Source organism: Galleria mellonella, unplaced genomic scaffold (assembly GCF_026898425.1).
Source record: "Galleria mellonella isolate WM207_F2 unplaced genomic scaffold, CSIRO_AGI_GalMel_v1 utg1267, whole genome shotgun sequence".
NCBI classification, from domain to species: Eukaryota; Metazoa; Arthropoda; class Insecta; order Lepidoptera; family Pyralidae; genus Galleria; species Galleria mellonella.
The window spans coordinates 1,272,577-1,294,865 of NW_026441987.1; the positions used below are offsets into that span (position 1 = coordinate 1,272,577).

At 33.3% G+C, this 22,289-nt stretch overlaps 1 protein-coding gene across 2 annotated transcripts; it reads right to left on the reverse strand.

Moving 5' to 3' along the window:
• Positions 1 to 575: 575 nt before the first annotated feature.
• On the reverse strand, positions 576 to 21,751 carry LOC113515003 (apyrase). 2 transcript variants are annotated; one of them, XM_052900898.1, is made up of 11 exons: positions 21,610 to 21,751; positions 11,174 to 11,396; positions 10,184 to 10,381; positions 8,705 to 8,835; positions 7,447 to 7,594; positions 6,455 to 6,581; positions 5,734 to 5,888; positions 5,011 to 5,101; positions 4,053 to 4,199; positions 2,765 to 2,931; positions 576 to 839 (listed from the first exon to the last, which is right to left on the reverse strand). In XM_052900898.1, coding segments are annotated over exons 1-11 (1,527 nt in total). In that variant the 5' UTR covers positions 21,612 to 21,751; the 3' UTR covers positions 576 to 701. The 2 variants fall into 2 exon arrangements, with proteins under 2 accessions (XP_052756858.1, XP_052756853.1); XM_052900893.1 differs by lacking the exon at positions 21,610 to 21,751 and adding an exon at positions 12,734 to 12,889.
• Positions 21,752 to 22,289: the final 538 nt, after the last annotated feature.

The following is a 22,289-nucleotide window of genomic DNA, read 5'->3' on the forward strand; positions in this document are numbered from 1 at the left end:
AAAAATAAATTAAACACACCGATGTAATCATTATCATTGTTTTTTTTTTTCTACTTTTGGTTTGACATACCATTTTATTGATATCAAATTTAAAATATTTGGATTTAGAACGCAGAATTGTGTTTTCTAGTAAATATTACTTAGGAAAGAAAAACAGATAATACAATGATTTATAATAAATAGGCAAATGAAGTGAAATGGTTAATATATACCAAAAATAATATAGGTACATCTTGTTTTGAATTGCATTCATATATTTTTGTTGAATACATCCAATCGACTCACTATCCAATAACGGATATATTAAATAGCAATTATTAAATATATAATGTTGAAATGAAGATTTTATGATGAAAAAAAAAGTAGCGGTTACACCGCTGTTTTTTTTTTTTTTTTTGAAAGAAAATATGCTTCGACTAAAATATTTCAAGATTAATATATTTTTGTTCTAAACATTTCTTGTAATGTGGTCAATAAATAAAAAAAAAATTAAATATGTAATTTTTAGAAAAAGCAACAGCTGAATGTCTTACCCGTTGTTCTTAGCTGAAATTACATTACGAATAGGCGGTAGAATAAAAAAAAAAATACTATTAAAATCAGCTTAAAAGTTTATTCAAATAAAAATAAATATATTTCTAACTTTCTTTCTTTTATTATAATAATAAAACAAGTTCTTTATTTATCTTGTTATTCTTAAATTAATCCATACAAGGATTATCAATTTGTATTCGGCCATCCACTTCGCTGTAGACCGGCGTATGGCGGGCGATATAGTCCATGAGTACAACGTAGTCCACTCCTATGACTTCTATATTCATTCGGTTATTTGCCACCATCTATAAATAATAAACAAGAGTCGTAAGAGGCGACTAAAGGAACTTAATGGTCGTGAAATTGACAGCAGCATCCCTCAACCTACCTGCGTTTGCCAATCCGCCTGCCAAGCGTGGTAACTGCTGGCGCAACCCTTCCTTTATAAGACAGACTTATGTTCAGAAATGAACAATTATGGCTGATATACTACTATTGTTTTACTGAGTAATACAGAATCTTTTTTAGTACTGTAAAATATCCCAATCCCGTGGGATCACACAAAAATTCACCACGTGAGTGACATCACAAGCACAAAGAGTCATAAATATAAAAACTGACGTACAAAACCGTAAAACAATTTGAATATGGAACGCAATTGTTTCTATGTATTAACATATAACAAAAAAATATTCCCAATCTAAAAGGAAAATAATGACAAATAGAGAATAAGCATATTTATAAATAAAAATAAATAATAAAGCAACTAAAAAATTTTTACTATATTATACATAAACAAAATTAAATTAAATTAAATATATCTTTGTAGTGAAAATATAGCAATCGTAATTTTTTTTATACAACTTAGAATGGCAAACAAGCTGACGGCCCACCTGATGGAAAGTGGTAACCGTCGGCTATAGACATGAGCAGTACCATGGAAATAACAGAGTATACTGTTTCTCCCATGATACCCCCCATGCGTTGCCATTCCTGAGGACTCAGGTGTTATTCCTCTGTACCCAGTAAATTCACGCCATATCCCACCCTTCAAACCGAAACACAGCCATACAAACACAACTGCTTCACGGTTGAAACACGAATGGGACAGAGGTACGCAAGCAATCGACTTTTGTACAAAGTCTCCCTCTGGTAGAGGCGGTGGTGATATTGACGGGCCGTAAAATAAAAATGGAATAATTTAAATGCTCTCTTCTTAAATTACTCAATTATTTACCTAATTCATCGTAATTAATGATATGTAGTTTGAGGGGATGTCGTATGTGATACCAATAATTAAGAACAAATAGCATATGAATAATAATAAATATAAACATAGAAAACTAAAATTATAATAATATTTATATCTGTCACAATGGCACTTCAATTTAAATTTATTCAATTCAAGAATCGTATGTGTGTACGTTATGTGATATTGCTCAAATAGACACATTCTATCAGCATGGGTGAGCAATATCACAATATTGTTCACCTGTACTGACATATAAATACTAAGGTAATATATACAAGAAGACCAATCCCTGAAGACATTTTATTTCATTAGTTGTTATAAGTATTACAGCTATAAGCAAACCAGAGGAAGACTTTGTACAAAAGTCGATTGCTTGGGCGCCTCTGTCCTATTCGTGTTTCTACCGTAAAGCAGTTGTGTTTGCATGGCTGTGTTTTGGTTTGAAGGGAATGGAGTGAATTTACTGGGTACAGAGGAATAACATCTGAGTCCTCAGGAATGGCAACGCATGGGGGGTATAATGGGCGAAACAGTATACTCTGTTATGTTCATGGTACTGCTCATGTCTATAGGCTACGGTTACCACTTTCCATCAGGTGGACCGTTAGCTCATTCGCCATGTATCCTATCACCTTAGTGCGATATATAAAAAAAAGTTAAAAACCTTTAAAAAAAATATATGATAATAGCAAACGCTATAATGTATGGCACACGTGTCAGTCTCAATTAGTCGGTAACATAACATTATAATATGACCGATTATATTGCATTTTAAAATCAATAACATGCAAATTGTAAGCGTGGATAAAAAAAAACAAACTTGATTGAAGCATCAAGCAAACTTCATAAAAAATCAAACACGCACTCAAGCAAAAATTCATGTGCTTGATTCAAGCTGCTGGACGAACTACGAACCTTCTTTAGGTTACACTAGAACCTACGTGCTTGAATCGAGCTGCTCTAAGGGTTGTCACTCACATGAAATCCGTCGCCTCCTTCAGCAAGAAAACTCTGCGAGACGACTTTGTAATATTTGTCGGGCTGTAGAGTCTCGTATCTAGGGATGTCACACTCGATACACCTGACACTGACGTCGACAACCCTGTTGTTAACCGGTCGAGAGCCATCGAACACCGGTTGAAGTCCTAAATTCAACAATGCTATGCATAATTTAATGGGTTCAAATCAGGACTAATCCTCTTATTTAACCAACTTTAACTACTACAGTATTTTATTACTATCCTTCAAATTAAATATTTGGAGCAATAGAAAAGGACAAAACATGTCAATAGCTAATAGATTTATAAGTGAGAGAGAGAGGTCTTTATTCGTTTATTTTTTTATAATATATGGAACAAACTTGTATACGGCTCTCCTCATAGTAAGTGACTACCGTCGCCAGATAAGTTTAAATAAGGATACAAGTTGATACGGCAAACATTGGTTTGGTTCCCATTTATTTCTTATTAGGATAAAAAACTGACATATCTCTTAAATTGAAGATTTTCGAAATTTGAAGATCAGCGTGAATGAACATCGTAACATCATGACATGTGATTTTTATATTAACACTATACTCGTATCATGATTTGAACCTTATTTATTTATTTTTATTTATTTATTCTTTATTGTACACAAAAAATTACAACATATAATATATATAAAATAAAGATTACAAACAGCTTAACTCAGTTCTCTTGCAAATGAGTGGAAAGGAGCATTAATTATTGACCTTATTGTAATTAAGAAAATATTTTAACTATATTATAACAAAATAAGGTACAAAGAAATTATACGTAAATTATATACATATGTCTAGTAAATCATTAGATATTAAATAGTAAACAACAAAATCTTTAATACATCTATGTATAGAATAAATAAATAAAAAATATTTTAATATAGATAGGTATAAACATCAATTACTTAATACTACTACCGCATTCGAGTATTCAAGTATTCCCTCAGGTTGATTTGGAGAGAATGTTTCTAGCTAATGTTCGCCTTGTACAAGTTACGTATATTAAAAAATATGGCCATGTTATACTAAGTAATAATTTGCGGATTAAAAACTATAGTTAGCTTTTAGTGATGTTTTAAGAAAGACGCTGCTACCCATCCCCCCCAATATTAAGTTACCTTAGTCGCCTCCTACGACACCTATGGGAAAGGAAGTGGGTTATCCTATACCGGAGCCTACATGGCGAGATAGTCTATTTAAATTACAATAAATTCATATTAGTAATCGAACAATATTTTTTTTTACCTGACACTTGCAACATTCTGGCTCCTGGGTAGGGTACGTTTGCCACCGAATATTCCAGCATTTCTAGTATGTGATCACCTCTTAAATCAAACACTTCGACATTGTTCTCGAAAGGCGTTGTTAATATTACTGATTCATATGTAATATCTGTAAAATTGCAAATTGCATCCTTATTTATATTATGTACGCAAATGTTTGTAACAATGGATACATTTTTATACATTTGGCTGATGGATTACAGATGGATGGATGAGTGGATGGCTAGTTGTTTGTTACTCTTTCACGCAAAAACTGCTAAACGGATTTAAATTAATTAATTTGGTGCACAGGTAAATTAAATCCTAACTTAACACATAGGATACTTAATATATGATTCACGTAAACGGAATCGAATAAAGTCCGCGGGCTTGAATAAAGTCAAGTGTCAATTTTATAACTCATTTTCTCTATATTTCAGTTTAAATTATTACATGTCGATTTGTATCTATGAATAATAATCTAATGGTCGTAAAACCCAGATTTTCACTGTTTGATTATAGTTTTACTACTATAAGCAAAATAAGTCTATTTTTTAAAATAAAGGTAATATGATTTATTATATGTATTTTAGGAGCAGTTTTTACCGTAAAAATGAATTATACTGTCTTTTATTTTTCATTGATTTTACTAAGACGTTTATCTTTTTTTTCTGTCCTGTCTAAGACAGAAGATTGGTCTCCAGATAGTACTGGAACTAAGGGTTGTAAGAAAATAAGTAAACTCAGCATTTAGACATAACAATACAGGCATAAAACAACTAATAATAGATCTTAACTCATTCTATTCTCCTTCATAAAGGGGTTTACGTTCTTCATACTAAAGTAATTTTTTTATTTAATTTTTTTTATTTTATTTATTCATAAACAAAAATTTGTATTTGAATGTCATAGTAGATTAAATTAAAACAATATGTACATACTACCAGCTTCCATGTCCACCCTGATACCTCCTTGGTTGATGATGCAGAAATGTGCATAATGCCAGTTATTGCCCTTTGCTCTGTCCATCACCTGTATCATAAAATAAGTTATGAAATAAGTATAATTGGGCTTATATCTAATCTTACTGAAATTATCTATCAAATTTTAAAAACAACTGTTTTTTTTAATAATTCCGATTGATTATCAATAAATTTTTATCAATAGGTCTATGCGCCGCCTATACTAATTACGGTACATTTTACAAACATAATATCCTGAAAAGACTTTTATTTGTTTTTCTTTTTTTTACCTCATTTAATGACTAATTCATTTATTTAATCATTTTGTAATAAACCATACGTGCCTGTATTCAAAGATATGACTAGGTAAAAAATATAAAAGTGACTGTCTCTCCCCTTCGTTTTTAGAAAGGATTTTCCTAATTTCGAATCATATACATTAAAAATACGGATTTTGGAAGTAGGTAATCGCTTCTCGATGGCATATTGAGATAAAACTTACACCTTTTTCAAGTTAGACCCTCAGTAGTTTTTGTGTTGTGCCGGAACAAGCACACAAACAATCGCTGTGACAAAAATTCTAGAAATTATTGTTTCTGCTCCTATTGCTTTTTTAAGACCAAAAAATTTTAAACATCAATTTTTCTTATATATCTTCTATGTTCATACAATTTTATTATATTATTAAAATTTAATACTCACAGCATCCATAAATGCATCGCAAATTAAATTTCCAAGGTTGCATTCACTGCATGAGCAACGGGACGACATGTGGACCAATGACGAGCCAATTTCTTGATTAGCCTGTTCCGCAATTACAGGAAGGTAATAGTTTATCTTTTCTAGAACATCTTCGGCTGTGAAAATAACAATAATTATTATAAATATTTAGATAAATTAGAAATTAAATAATAAATCTGTCATTTAATTAATTATATTAAATATTTATTGCCACAAAGATAATTTAAAAAAAAAACAGAAGATGTACGTAACATTAAAAATCAAAACAGCAAAACAGATCTCGGTATCCGTAATCATGAAATATCGAATTTTCTGAGAATTCTCTAATCTCTTAATGTAGTTTAATACAAAAGTACACATTATTATGTCTATTCTGGAATATTTTTGGAGCTTTTCAATGGAAGACAATGAAGTACTAACCCTGCCTGTGTTAACGATATACGCTGGAAGAACATCAGTGAGAATATCAGGTGAGAATGAAACAGATAAGTTAGCTCATTGCGATGAATTCACCGGGAATTAACCACGATGATTTCAAAGGGGGAAGGGGGGGACATAAAAGACTACTTGATAGAGTATGTTGCAAGCAGAGATGCTACTAATTACTAAATATTTCCCATATTTCAGGGGTTGTGGACTAAAAGATTTACTATATGTACTGTAAGTACATATATATATCTACCTTGTTCAATTTCATTTCCAATATAATGCGGATTACCATCCCATCGTACAAGGTTCCCATCGTCGTCAAAAAACAATTTAATTTCACCTAAATATAGAGTGTGTGCTGCAGCCTGCACTATTAAAACCTAAAAATTAAAAGAAAATACATATAATATTAGGAGAAAAGTTAAGAAACAAAAAGAAAACAACTAAAGATTCGAATGTTTTGGTTAACTTCAGTTACTACAGACAGTTGGTTTAAGAAAAAGTTCAGACCAAATAGATTACATAGTTAGTTCAGTTCGATTAGTTCTCTTAGTTAATTTAATTTGGTTAGTTCAGTTAGTATAATTAGTTTAATTAGTATAATTTTTATTACATGTTAAATCTACTCCAATACTAGTATTCTAATTCATAAATCCCGCTAGGAAGGTCTTAACATCAAGCGAGCAAATCCTCATTCTTTTCGTACACCACAAATGGTGAACAAACACTGTATGGGTACTAAAATATGCCTAATAACATTCTAAAAGCATTGTTTAGTTGATCGAAAGTATTCGCAAATAATTTTTCTCTTTATAAGAACCAGCCTCGGACTTCACATATATTTGAAAAAAAATAGACTAGCCATTCCCGAGTTTTGTGATTAGATAAACGTTTAGCGTTATTTTTATTTATATACATTTTAGCTGCAGTTTCTGCTCTAACATCTTTTCTGTATCTTTTTCGAATTATATCTAATACAGATATAATAACAAAACTTAAAATAATAATTAAAGATTGTCCCTTACACAATTGAAGTATTTTTTTACTTCAATTGTGCCAAAACTTATTATTAATAAATTGTTATTTTGATCTAAACTACTGATCCGATTTTTATAAAACTTCTATAAGAATAATCTGTAAATATGTTCTTTCAGATAAAAAAAAAATCAATTTTTATTTTATACATTTAGAGACCCTCGTTCTTTTTGATGTCGGTTGAAAAAGAAACTCATTATCATCTATTACCGGTTTGCCATTATTTTCTACGATAACAGGATAAGGCCCTTCTGGGGTAAAAGCCGATGTGTCTGGCGGTTCACCATCATACAATAATGTATGACTATGACCTCCAACTATGATATCTATGTGAGGACCGCCATGAGCTGCTATCTCTCTGTGAACAAATATACCACAAGAAGCAAATCTTAATTTAAAATCTTTCAGAGGATAAAATATTAAATATGTCATAACTGGAATTGTTTTTAATATTACTATTTTTTAATCAGAAAATTGATAGAAACATACTAACTAAACGAGCTTTGCAGGACTTGATAACTTTATAGTGCACTTCTAAAAATGTATACAACCAAATGGTTAAACGAGTATATGGGATGGAGGAGAATACAGGCAATTTTTGTATTGGTCAGTAATCCAGACACTCGGATGCAGTCGCGGGTAAAAACTAGTTATCCTATAAAGATTTCTTATTTACTAATGATCAGTAGGCCTACCATGAAATGATTTCCGAAATTTCGGGGACGAACGAATCAGAAATTTGATGTTAAAATTACATAATATATGCCGTTTAAAATTATTTCAAATGTTAAAATGTATTTCCTCTAGACTATTAGGATAGGATTTATGATGAACAAAATGTTAAGCTCCATTTACTGGATCGATTTCGGTATAAACGAGAACACGAAATTGAGTCCGAAAATTCGGAATTTCATTTCATGGTAGACCATCTGATTTCGTACGAGTAGACAGAATTTTCGAAAATAATATATAGCCTCGTTCATAATGAAGGTGAAATTATTTTTCAAAATCGGTTGAGTAGTTTTTGAGTTTTTCCATTCAATTCATTCAAACAAACAAACAAAAAATACCAGTTGAAGACTTTGTACAAAAGTCGATTGCTTGGGTACCTCTGTCCCATTCGTGTTTCAACCGTAAAGCAGTTGTGTTTTAACGGCTGTGTTTCAGTTTAAAGGGTGAGATATGGCGTGAATTTACTGAGTACGGAGGAATAACACCTGAGTCCTCTGGAATGGTAAAGCATGGGGGGTATCATGGGCGAAACAATATACTCTGTTATGTCCATGGTACTGCTCATGTCTATAGGCGACAGTTACCACTTTCCATAAGGTGGACCGTCAGCTTGCTTGCCATTCTAAGTTCTATAAAAAAAAATCAAATATTTCCTCTTTATAATATTAGTATAAGTATAAATACTGAGTGAGTATACTTCTTTACTTTAAATTATTAAAAAAATTTAAATAGGAACCTATCTGTATCGAATCCACTATGTGACAATACAACAATGATATTTATTCCTTCGTCATGTAGTTTCTGTGCTTCACGTTTCACAGCTTCCACTTCATCGGTAAATACTAATTTTCCCGTTGACGCTAATTCCTGTAAAATAACTGTCATAATCATGTTATGTTGGGAGGAAAGGAATTGTTAGTAATGGAGACTAAGAATCCCATTGCAAGCAATATACCCAACCAGGTCGACCTCCTCGCGGTTCCCCCTGGAAACTATCATGAATAATTCCAGATGAATTCATCATGATGGACTAACTGGCCTGTTTTCATTCTCATCGATCACCCTTCACTGGTGCCCCGCCAGCGTATCCCGTTAGCGCAGGCGGGGTTACCATTCCATTTTCATCCAATAAAAAAAAATCATGTAATGTCACTACTTGAAAGGAACTTAATGACTATAAAAAACTGAAAAAATCATAAATAATTATTAGAATAATAAACGCAGCACAATGTACTACGTAATAGCAATACAAACACAAAAACGAGACAATAAAATTGTTACACTAGTGTGTGTATTTTATAAATGTGTGAACATGACAGTTCTAAATATATATGAAGTTGTAAAAATAGTAAAAATTTTATTTTAATTTGATATTTTTTCTACTAATTCTTATACATTTCTGATTATTCTATAATGCTGCGTTTCAAAATAAATGTTTGAAGCGTAATTAAATAAAAAATATGCAATTACGTAGTTCTTTTTTCTTATATGTGTTATATCCAGAAACAGCACACTTAATCCCTTTTCAAGACGTAAAAAAGTTGTAAAGTGATTTGTCAAATCAACTTTGAGCTTATATTGTGTAGGAGAGGTTCCTATGTACCTCTCTCGCTCTAACATAAGTATATTTTATTATGTTTTCTCTCTTTTACATTACTAATCTATATACTTTATAATCTACAATTAAAACATCTTATAAATACTTATATCATACGTATAAGATTTTTCTAAAGAGGTTCTAGCAGTAATATCACCAATAATAATAATTTTTAGTTCTTAATTTTCAAATATAATTCTAATATATTTTTCTATGCAACTTAAAAAGGCAAACAAGCTGATGCATGAAGCAGATTGGCCATCTGATGGAAAATGGTAACTGTCGCCCATAGACATGAGCAGTACCATGGACATAACAGAGTATACTGTTTCGCCCATGATACCCCCATGCATTCCTGAGGACTCAAGTGTTATTCCTCTATACCTTGTAAATTCATTGCCATATCCCACCCTTCAAACCGAAACACAGCCATGCAAACACAACTGCTTCGCGGTAGAAACACGAATGTTAAATTTGTATTTTGTATGACCTTTATATTGTCTTTTCTTCATCAAACAGTCATACTGATTTATGTCATTGAAAAATTTGGCAAACGATAGAATAGAAAAGTCAATATTTCTTTCATTAAAAATATATATTAACAAATCTTTTACGTACAGGTGTGCTAGCGATTATGACACCAATAATACCAATTTTGCGACCATCTTTTTCTACAACAATGCTTGGTTTGTATAATCCTTGTATCGTCTCTTCATCATCATCAATCATGTTGGCCGTAACCACGGGTGCATCTAAATTCTTCAAGTAAGGAACTACGCCATCAATGCCATTATCAAACTCATGATTGCCAAGGACCTGAAAGTTATTTAATAAAGAAAAATGTTAGGTAATTTAACTAATTAGGATCTCTAATTTGCCTTACAATTCGATATCTTCAGAATTGATCGTGGATGCAAATTCTTAAGATGTCAAGTTGAAGGGCGACACTGTGAGCACTGTATGTACACAACGGCTTAACAACACTACTAGTGGCAATAACACGACAAAGAGGTTCGTGTTCGCGTCACAGTGCTCATGACTAAGGATCACGAAATGATTCTGGAACTAGTGGAGCTTTTTCGATCTAATTAGACGTAAGTTAAATCGATAGTTATTAAATTAAAAAAAAAAAGAAATATATTTATTTAACACCTTTTTTGTGAAAGAGTACACGTGTTTTTTTTTTTATATAAAAATATCAATATGTATACATAATTCCACCAAGTGTTAACAATCACGAATATTAATATAAAAAGAAATTACAATATATTATAAGGAATAACTGTTAATTTAAAAAGGAATGACTACTTTTGACCGACTTCAGAAATGGAGGAGGTTCTACGTTTCACTTTATTTTTTTTTAATATTTTAATGTTTATATTTTTAATGCACGCTTACCAATTTTTTTATCAATTGTAAATCGATTTAATTTTTTTTTCTAATTTATTGTACTCCCGTTGTCACCAAATCAAAATCTGATCGTGGAATTCCAGAAAAATCGAGGGCAACCCTTAAATTTTATAGGTACCTACATATCATGTGCCACATATATTTTTATTTAATATTTTTATCAATATTAAGCTATTAATCTGAAAATATAGTACTTACATGGGCATCATGTGGTAATATGTTCATAAAATCTTGAGTTACGTTCCATCGTAAAATGTTATACCATATTGTTCCTTGAAAGCTGTCTCCGCCATTTAAGAGTAAAGAATTGGGTTCTTCTTTCAGTCTGTTCCGCACTAGAGTTGTCAGTCGAGCAAAACCACCTACGCATGGGGCTGCTTCAGGATTACAAATCGATCCAACTGGACTGATTTCCATGAACCTTTATAAGTGACAATGATCTATTTTATTTTTATTTAATACAAAAATTTACAGCTCTCTTAAAATGTAATTTATATGCTAAATCTCTTATGAATACAATCAATAACGGAATTTAATTATATAAATGTAAATTTTAAATCTATGTTAAGTGGGTAGTCTAAGTTAAAGTGGGTGTATGTGAAAATAAAAATAAGTGTCCATGAAGTCGGTTGATTAATCTATAAATGTTGCTGTGGTTTTCAATAGTATTTGTATGTTTAATTTTGTTTATATGTGTTTAATTTTTTTTAATTTTAGTATTGCCTAATTTTGTGTTTCGTTTACTTGTATTTTATTTTATGCATATTCTAGTGGCTACCAAATTACTATTTAAGTATATAATTATTTATTATTTTAGCTGTTTGTTTGCCTTAAATAAATAAATTTAAAAAATGAAATCAATGTTGCTACATTTCATTAATAATAGTTTCATGTCATTTTCTCTAAGAAATTTTACTATATTTTCATATAATTATTTATTAATTAACCAACAAATTAAACGTTCAAGCTCACAATTGCATATGTAAAAAATAATATGTGTAAATGTATAAGTTAATTGTAGGTAGATATCACTTTTTAGTATAACAGAATCGCAAATAAATTAATTTACAAAATTGTTATCAAATACGAGTACATTTAAAAATAATATCATAGCTATTTGCAATACCATGATTTGTAAATAGATAGACACCGTAGATATGGAGGTACCCATGACCCATTAATAACAACTACTTATTAATTTTCAACCAACTTCTAGATGTATTTTTTTTATACAAAGTGGAAAGTGGAAACTGTCGCCTATAAACATGAGCAGTACCATGGACATAACAGAGTATACTGTTTCGCCCATGATACCCCCCATGCGTTGCCATTCCTGAGGACTCAGATATTATTCCTCTGTACCCAGTAAATTCACGCCACATCCCACCCTTCAAACCGAAACACAGCTGCTTCACGGTTGAGAAACGAATGGGATAGAGATACCCAAGCAATCGACTTTTGTACAAAGTCTCCCTCTGGTTTTATATTTATTACCTCATTACTCCGTAACTTCTAAACCGATTTGGAAAATTCTTTTTTTATCTGAAAGGTAAGTATAATTTACAGATTGGTCCCATAGAAGTTCTATCCAAATAAGTTCAGTACTTGAATTTTTAGATAAAAATAACTAGTTTGAATATATCTGAAGTCTGTTTCTCTCTTTCTTTGAAGCTGTATTCATTCATAACCTTATCCACCTGATCCACGACACTTCCGCCTCAAAATTCCAAGACTACGAAATAAGGAAATCAAATGTACCTTGCATGAAAATCATTATAATGAAGTATGTTCAAGCCAAACAAATCCTCTTCCGCCCTCACAAAAAACAGTAAAGTACCAAAAATAAATATTCCTAACATTTTATATATTCACTATTAAAAAAATACACTAAATTCTAAAACTAAATTATTAATGTCATAACGTGTGTTATTGTACTAAATTATAATATTGGGTACATGAATATCTATTTGGTAATAAATTGATAAAAGCAATCTTCTGATATAATGATAAGTTGGCTCGTTTAAAATTCACATAGATAATTTAGTTCCAGATTTAGATATTAGAAGTAGTAGGCAAATTTTATTTAAAGGTAGTCGAGCATTCCTGATAAAAATACGCGTAGGTAAATTAATTGTATTACTATTTATTCTACTCCTTACCATCCAGTTATTATTTTGTTTAAGAAAACAACAACTATATATATATATATATATATATATATATATATATTGCCACTTTTCATTGTATATATATATATATATATATATATATATATATATATATATATATATATATATATATATATATATATATATATGTATATATATATTGTGAGGACTCGGATGCTATTCCTCTGTACCCTGTAAATTCACGCCATATCCCACCGTTCAAACCAAAACACAGCCATGCGAACACAACTGCTTTACGGTTGAAACACGAATAGAACAGAGGTATGCGAGCATGCGTTGCCATCCCTGAGGTCTCAGGTGGAATAATATTGGCTGGAAGAGATCTCTTTTAGAGATTACTCCACCAATGCTAACAAGTTGTTAAACTAATCGCTACATATTATATATACATATATATATCCGAGCATTTGACAATAGATTATGTTCCACGAAACAAATCCAATTAGACCAATCTAACAGTATTTCCTTTCGGATAAAAAAAATAATAATTTACCAAATCAGCTTACAAATGACAAATATAACAAATATAAAAAAAAATAATTACAATCAAATTGAGAATCTCCTTTTCTAAAGCCAGTTAAAAATAAGAATAGTAAGGTTACAGGTCAAAATTTATTTAATTAAATAGAAACTTCTGATTTATTTTTAAGCGTAATAATATTGCGTTTGAGGGGAAGGGATTGTTAGTAATGCGGACTACCAGTCCCATTGCTAGCAATATACCCTTACAGGTCGACTTCCCCGTGATCCCCCCTGGAAACCATCGTGCTGAATTCTAAGTGTATTTATCACGATGGGCTAACTGGCCTGTCTTTTCATCCTCACCTATCATCCCTTACTGGTGCCCCGCTAGCGTATACCGTTAGCGCAGGTGGTGTTACCATTCCATTATCATCCATTAAAAAAATAATATTGTGTTTTCCTCATTTTAAATAAGAACTATGCAATTGAATCGACCGACGCAAACATTTAGAATTAGCAACAGCTACAGTACATCCATAAAAGAAAATCCAGCTGCAATTTGAAGCGCAACAAAGGAAGACCACGATTTTCTCGTTCCTAATTCGAAGCACGCGAACTTCTGGTTTTTATCTCTAACAGCACTCGTAAAGACCTCGTTCGAGATAATACTTGCAACTACTCTACAGATGCAATAAGCTTGGATTAGCTATTATTCCTGGCTTAGTTCTATCAGCGGGCTTGGCTTACATCCAAACTGCCCGGTGTTACGTAGATGGAAGAATTGTGGTTGTAATAATGTTGAATAGTTATGTACGTGCATAGATATTAGTCAATATATGAATAAATATCGACTATACTAATACTTTGTACAAAAGACGAGTGCTTGGGTACCTCTGTCCCATTCGTGTTTCAACCGTGAAGCAATTGTGTTTGCATAGCTGTGTTTCGGTTTGAAGGATGGGATATGGCGTGAATTTACTGGGTACAGAGGAATAACATCTGAGTCCTCAGGGATGGCAACGCATGGGGGGTATCATGGGCGAAACAGTATACTCTGTTATGTCCATGGTACTGCTCATGTCTATAGGCAACGGTTACCACTTTCCATAAAGTGGGCCGTCAGCTTGTTTGTCATTCCAAGTTGTATAAAAAAAAATAACTCAAGAATGGCAATATTTTTGTTATCAAATATTCAATGAAATTCGAGAGAAGATTTTTATGAAGAGAAAAATTATAAAAAAAATCCTAGAAATATATTAACCCTCTTATTCATAAAAACTTAAACCTACAAATCTTTTAACCTTCAAGAAAAGAGCATATTCCTTTTTAAAAAGCCAGCAGCACACCTGCAATGCCGTTGGTGTTATGGGTGATCACGGCCGGCGGTAGTCACTTACCATCAGGCGATCCGCATGCTCGTTTACCTCATAAAAAATATATTTTAACTATCACTGTCTATCACTATTTTATTTCTTTCATTCAAAGTGGGAATTTAACTCAAAGAGACCAAACAGTTCAACAGCTAAAACAAGTTTATCAGAAGTGTGACGTTTTTATAAATGAGAGAGTTAGTCTATTTCATGTAAAGTGCGAGCCCATAATCTAATAATAAATAAATCATTATTCAAATTACTATACTTTTTTTATAAAACTAAATCTTAAATTGTATAAAATTTACCGTACCTACACTTCTAATATAAATTTTTTCCATAAAAAAACCAACTTCAGTTGTGACAAAACCAGTTTTTTTTTTACACAACTAATACAGCTGACGGTCCACCTGATGGAAAGTGGTAACCGTCGCCAATAGACATGAGCAGTACCATGGACATAATAGAGTGTACTGTTTCGCCCATGATACCCATGCGTTGCCATTCCTGAGGACTCAGGTGTTATTCCTCTGTACCCTGTAAATTCACGCCATATTCCACCCTTCAAACCGAAACACAGCCATGCAAACACAACTGCTTAACGGTTGAAACACCAATGGGACAGAGGAACCCAAGCAATCGAGTTTTGTGCAAAGTCTCCCTCTGGTAGTTATTTCGATGTGTACATTTATGTTATTACAAAGTAAGTGAATGTACAAAAACATATAAATAAATAAATAAATAAATAAAATGTTTTAATAATTAAGATTGTATTATCTCTAAAAAAACAACGGTAATTGTACTAAAACCAGATATTTTCGTTTAACTTTAATGAAATTTCTAAAGTATACCAATCTGTAACATATATAACTATACGTAAACAGAAAAATATAACTGAATTTAGTAGGTACCTATTTTTGAAAGTCGTTTGAAAATAGTCGCCTCCTCTTTTACTTCGAAGTGTCGGTAAGTTGGCAGCACTAAGATCTTAGTGTACACAGTCAATAAGTGCAACTTTTCCTGTTATCGGTAGACCGTTAGTAGAAAACTTCAAATAGTACCTACTTACGTTTGTTTCACACTGTTACAATTTATCGTTATTCCCTTAAAGATACTCTTAATGTCCTTTCTATTCGTAGACCTTACTAGTCATCATTTACTAGTCCTTATTAATGTTATAAATGTGCAAGTGAGTCTCTCGATATGCATTAATGCATTAGTATTCATTTATTTTATAATTTTTTATTTATTTTAATTAGTCAGAGATCGATGGCTAATATGGAAGGTTGTAAAACGTTTTGTTGTAATAGTGGTAGTCAGTCTTCGAGTGTTGGCAGTCATACACATACTAATTGTATAGATAGATAGAACATTTATTTGCAAGAAATATGGTAAATATAGAGATAGATAAAATAATATTAAGTCCACATATTTCGCCACAATTAGGCATGCAAAATTTTAAATACTTAAATATTTTAAAAATAACAATTCTTATAACAAAACAATATGTCAATTACAATTTCATGTCAATTAATTTAGAAGATCATTGTAGAACAATTAATCAAAATAAATCTAATCTAATAACTAATATCACGGTTATTTTTTGTTGAATTCGTTACGACGCACGGATCACAGGACGCACCTATCATCATCTCTTACTATTGCCCGCCAGCATACTATACATTCTATACAGCGTGGGATTCTTCAAAGGGGGGGGTAAAGAGGTATCTTCAGGGTTTAGAAAATGATTAAGAAAATTTCAACATTTTCCATTAAAAAAACTAAACCCAAAATTATCTACTCTCGAATGAAGTCAAAAACACAGCTATCTACGAGTATATAATATTATAAGAATCGTCAGAAATAAATAATACACTTGTAATGTTTTAATGAAACCAGCCCAATGTCAGACAACAACTGTTTTAATCATATTATTCAACTACCTTCAAACTAACTATACATGACATCTTTCCCTATATATAAAAAAAAAAAGAACAAGACATAAGAACTTATATCCCTAAATAAAATATATAATTGAGTACTTATTACTTATTTGCTTAAATATATACACTTTAAATACATAGTTACTTATCTACTACAATACAAGTCTATAAACAGTAAATAGGAATATATATTTTTATTAAATCTATAGATGAAAAAAAACCTTATCAAAAAATAAACATGTAAATGCAATAACAGTCCGAGTTTGTAATGCTTTATATGTACTTCTTATATACTAATTTATAACACCTTATTGCTAAAGAAATCAATATAATGAAATATAGTAGATGTAGTATGTTTTATACAAAAAGAGATATGAGTGTGTTCACTGAGAATGCATTCTATCTAATTTATTTGACTGTTTTGGCACGCTTGCGCGTAAGCGGTGGTTTAAGAAACATACTATCACTGCTGCTATTTGGTTGCGGGTTCGAACCCGGCGGTGTTTCAGCAGTGCGGTACGGTGCATCCACCGTGCCACCGATACATATGTCCGACCTTGTCTCAGATGTCTTTTGGTTTAAAGCCTTAGTAACCACGGCTGGTTCAGCTTTGTTTATTTCAAACTTTACTTCCGGTGGTTCACATTTGATTAAATGACGACGATTACGTCGATATTTGGTTCCTATTTTATTTTCTATAATATAAGAACGAGGCGTATCAGCCGTGCTTACTACAGTGGCCCTAGTACGATTTTTACCATCATTACATATTACTTGGTCACCTTTTTCTAACTTGCATAGCGTTTTACAATGCCGATCATAGTATCCCTTATTGGACTTTTGCTTATAGACCAAAGTATGATATTCTGTTTCATTTACAAGTTTTGGTTTTAATATTTGTACGCTGGCCGGAAGTTTACATCTTAATCTGCGACTCATTAACATCTGTGCAGGAGAGCTTAAACCTTCTCTAGGAGTATTTCTGTAATTCAATAACGCTAATTGAAAATCTCCTCCTGTCTTAATTGCTTTACTCAAAAGTGACTTAACTGTTTGTACAGCACGCTCACTCTTTCCATTTGACTGAGGATAGTTGGGTGAAGAAGTCACGTGATGAAAACTCCAGTCACTAGCAAATAATTTGAACTCGCGACTACTAAATTGAGTGCCGTTGTCACTTATTAATATTTCAGGTATGCCATGACGAGAAAATACTTCCTTTATATTTTGTATGACTGTATGTGAGGTAATATTTTGTAAATTACATACTTCAACATAACTAGAATAATAATCTACGACAATCAAATAATATTTTCTTCTGTACTCAAAAATATCAGTACCTACTTTCGTCCACGGCAAAGGGGGTATCTCTACTGGAATCATAGGTTCCTTTGTTTGTGCATTTAAACTCTCCTGACAAGTAGTACAACGCTTTCCATAAGACTCAATGTCGCGTGACATATTCGGCCAATACATAACCTGTCTCGCTCGCCACTTGCACCGATCTATACCGAGGTGGCCCTCGTGCACGAGCCGCAGCATCTCAGCTCGCAAACTCGAAGGTATCAGTATTATACTATCTTTAAATACTACAGAATCGACGACATATAACTCGTCCTTTATCGCCCAAAACACTTGTAATTCTTTTGGTAAGTTATATTTATGGTCTGGCCATCCCGTTTTTATATACTCGATCAGTGCGCATAGAATCTTGTCCTGTTTAGTTTCCTTTTTAATTAATGCCAATTTTGAATTAGATATCGGTATATTGCCCACCACCATTTGAACTTGGTACAGTACATTCTGTTCCACTTCCACACTATATAGCTCAGGAAGCGGCGCTCGAGACAGTGCATCAGGAACATACATATACTTTCCTGGCTTATAATTAACTAATAGATCATAACTTTGTATTCTTAACAACATGCGTTGTAAGCGAGCTGGGACCGACATCAGTGGTTTTTTAAAAATACTTTCTAAGGGTTTATGATCCGTTTCCACCAATATTTTAACCTTACCATAAATATATTGGTGGAATCGTTCGCATGCAAAAACTATGGCCAGCATCTCTTTTTCGATTTGCGCGTAACGCCGTTGGGTGTCGGTGAGTATGCGCGAAGCGTATTCGACGGGTCGGCCGGCCTGCAGCAGCACGGCTCCGAGCGCGTCGCGCGATGCGTCCACTGACAGCACTAGCGGCCGCGATACGTCGTACAATGCCAACACCGGCGCGCGACACACGCTTTCTTTTAATGCAAAAAAAGATTTTTGTTCCGTATCTTCCCAACGCCATTCATTTTCCTTTTTTAATAAATTGGTTAACGGTAACGCGCTCTCAGAATGATTCGGTATAAATTTTGACAAATAATTTACCGCTCCCAAAAATCGCTGTAAACTTTTCTTATCATTCGGTTCTGGCATCTCCTTTATGGCTTTTATTTTGTTATAGTCTGGTCGCATACCGTTTTTATCAAATACGTGCCCTAAATATACAACTTCTTCTACACCCACTTTGCATTTATCTCTGTTAAATTTTAAATTTATATTTCGTGCTCGATTTAATAGTGCAACCAGCCTATCGTCATGTTCTCTTTTCGTCTTTCCCCAAACAATAATATCATCGACGAAACTATCCACCCCTTCCAAGTCTTCTAAGAGTTGACGCATTTTCGCATGGAATACCTCTGAGGAACAATTAATTCCAAACGGTAACCGAAGAAACTGATAACGGCCAAAGGGAGTTGCGAAAGTACAAAGATCTACGCTTTCCTCATCGAGTTGCACAGCCCAAAAGCCTGAGTTGGCATCAAGTACCGAGAAATAACAGGCGCCATGTAAACGTGTCGCTAACTCCGTTACTGTGGGCAGCTGGAAGTGTGCGCGCTGTACCGCGCGGTTTAGATCGCGCGGGTCTAGGCATATGCGAATGCCATTATTTTTTTTAGCAACTATAACTAATGGATGAACCCACGGGGTAGGATGATATACTTTCCTAATGATACCTAATTTTTCCATTTTTTGTAACTCTAGTAATAATCTATCCCGTATCCCTAACGGTATTTTTCTGGAAGCACATACGACAGGGCGTATGGAATTATCGACTACAATGTGATACTTTCCGGGCAGACATCCTACTCCTTGAAATAAGTCACTATAATCTGTTAAATTTATTCCATAAATTCGTTTTACTAATTTCATTAATTCACATGATTTTCGGCCCAGCACGCTTTGACAATCATTGTCTGCTATCGCAAATCTCAAATTATATATAGTATTTTTATACACCCACTTTATGCAGCATGTACCTTTAATAGGTATTTTATCCCCACTGTATGCTTCTAGCTTTATATTAGTATTTTTAATATCACATTCATTATAACCTAGTTCTATGAATCTCCTGTATGATATTACATTTATGTCCGCCCCCGTGTCCAATTTAAAATTTTCTTCCCCGTTCGCACAAGTCAAAATTTCAAACCACTTTCCTGATTCACTTTTGTTATCAGTAATTACTGATATGTGAAACGATTCTTCCTCGTCTGACTCAGTATTCGCTTCTTCTTCGCCGATTTCGTATACGTGCCTAACTCTGCCACTGTTGAAATTAGTATTGTAACCAGACTTACATGCTCGAGCGAAGTGTCCTCGTTTACCGCATACAAAACAAGTGGCATTCTGAGCCGGACACTGCTTCTGCTGGCAGCGCACCCTGGCACCGCAGCCAGAGCAGGGCGCGGCGTGCACAGGCGTGAACCGACCGTCGGCGCGGCGTGGCGCCGGCGCGCGGCTGCTCGGCCCGCCGGCGCGCCGCCCGCGGCGCCCGCCGCTTCCCCGGCACTGCTCAACACTATTCACTTGTGCACACTCACTACCACTGACAGTGAAACAATTCAGCTGCCGACCGCTCTCCTGTGATGTTTCCTCGGCGATGCACAAATTCATAGCTTTTTCCAAGGTCAAATCTTCGTGTCGTAATAGCCTATCCCTGACAGTCGCACTGCGTCCCACATACTATACGATCTTTAATCAAATCCTCTTCTAGCGATAAGAATGCACACTTCTTGCTAATAAGACGTAACGCCGTCACGTACTGTTGAATGCTTTCACCTTCTTCCTGATTTCTCGTGAAGAATTTATATCTAAGTAATGTAATATTTTCTTTAGTTCCAAAATAACTATCAAAATTTTTTAGTACTTCATTCACGTCATCTTTATCTGTATCTTTAGTAAAAGTGAAAGTTTGATACACGTCAAACCCCTCCGGACCGATCAAATTTATTAGTAAACTGGCTTGTACTGCTGAATTCTCGGAATCTACACCCGAAGCCTTGATAAACAGCAGGAATTGTTGTCGCCAACGCCTCCATGCATCGGCACGACTCACAGGGCCTCCCTCCATATTTAATTCGGGCGGTGGTCGCGCGTGCTCCATTATGCCGTATAACAAAATATCCACTCACGACTAGTTTTTTATGCAAATTTATATTTGTTAAGTTTAATCTTTATTTAAATACGTTATTTATAACACTTTTATCAAATTTATACACGTATTTATGATATACCGCTGTCACCATGTAATGTTTTAATGAAACCAGCCCAATGTCAGACAACAACTGTTTTAATCATATTATTCAACTACCTTCAAACTAACTATACATGACAACACTTACATCACATAGAATCCATGTTTATTGCTTCCCAACTGCGGTCAGCGTCATACACTATTCCCCACCTATATATTAAACTGCGAGTACCTCATAAACGTATCGTATTTTCAATGCTATAAAAATAGTCACAAACCAAAACCGTATAGCTTCTAATAAAAGCAGATGTAACCTGCCCGGCTTATAAATAGTAACCTATTACAACGATGGTTTGATTTTATCACTTGACGCGCTATCACGATTCGCGACACATTTGTGGCTCATAACAATAGCTTGCAATCTTTTATGGCAACATATAAAGAGTTAAGGTGAAGTGTTCACTTAAATATCTGTCAAATTTACCAGGGGAAGTTTGTACAAAAGTCGTCTATATCACCTCTGTCCCAATCGAAAACGCTGTACTTGCATGTGGCGGCGGTGTTTGGAGTTTGGAAGTAACAAATTTATAAAAAAAAATCCAAGTAGCACGTATCTCGCAATCGCATAAATATCATAAAAAAAAATCCGAATTAAAAAAAATCCATCTTATTTTTGGTGTACGGACTTAAACATTTTTTTCCAACTTAACCACCTTGTGCGTTCGATAGGCTGTTCACTTAGCTTCAATTTCGTTTTCTTCCTGGTCTCGATACGACTATTTCTCGCTGAGCTAACTTTAAATGAAAATGAATCATTTTTTCTTTGTT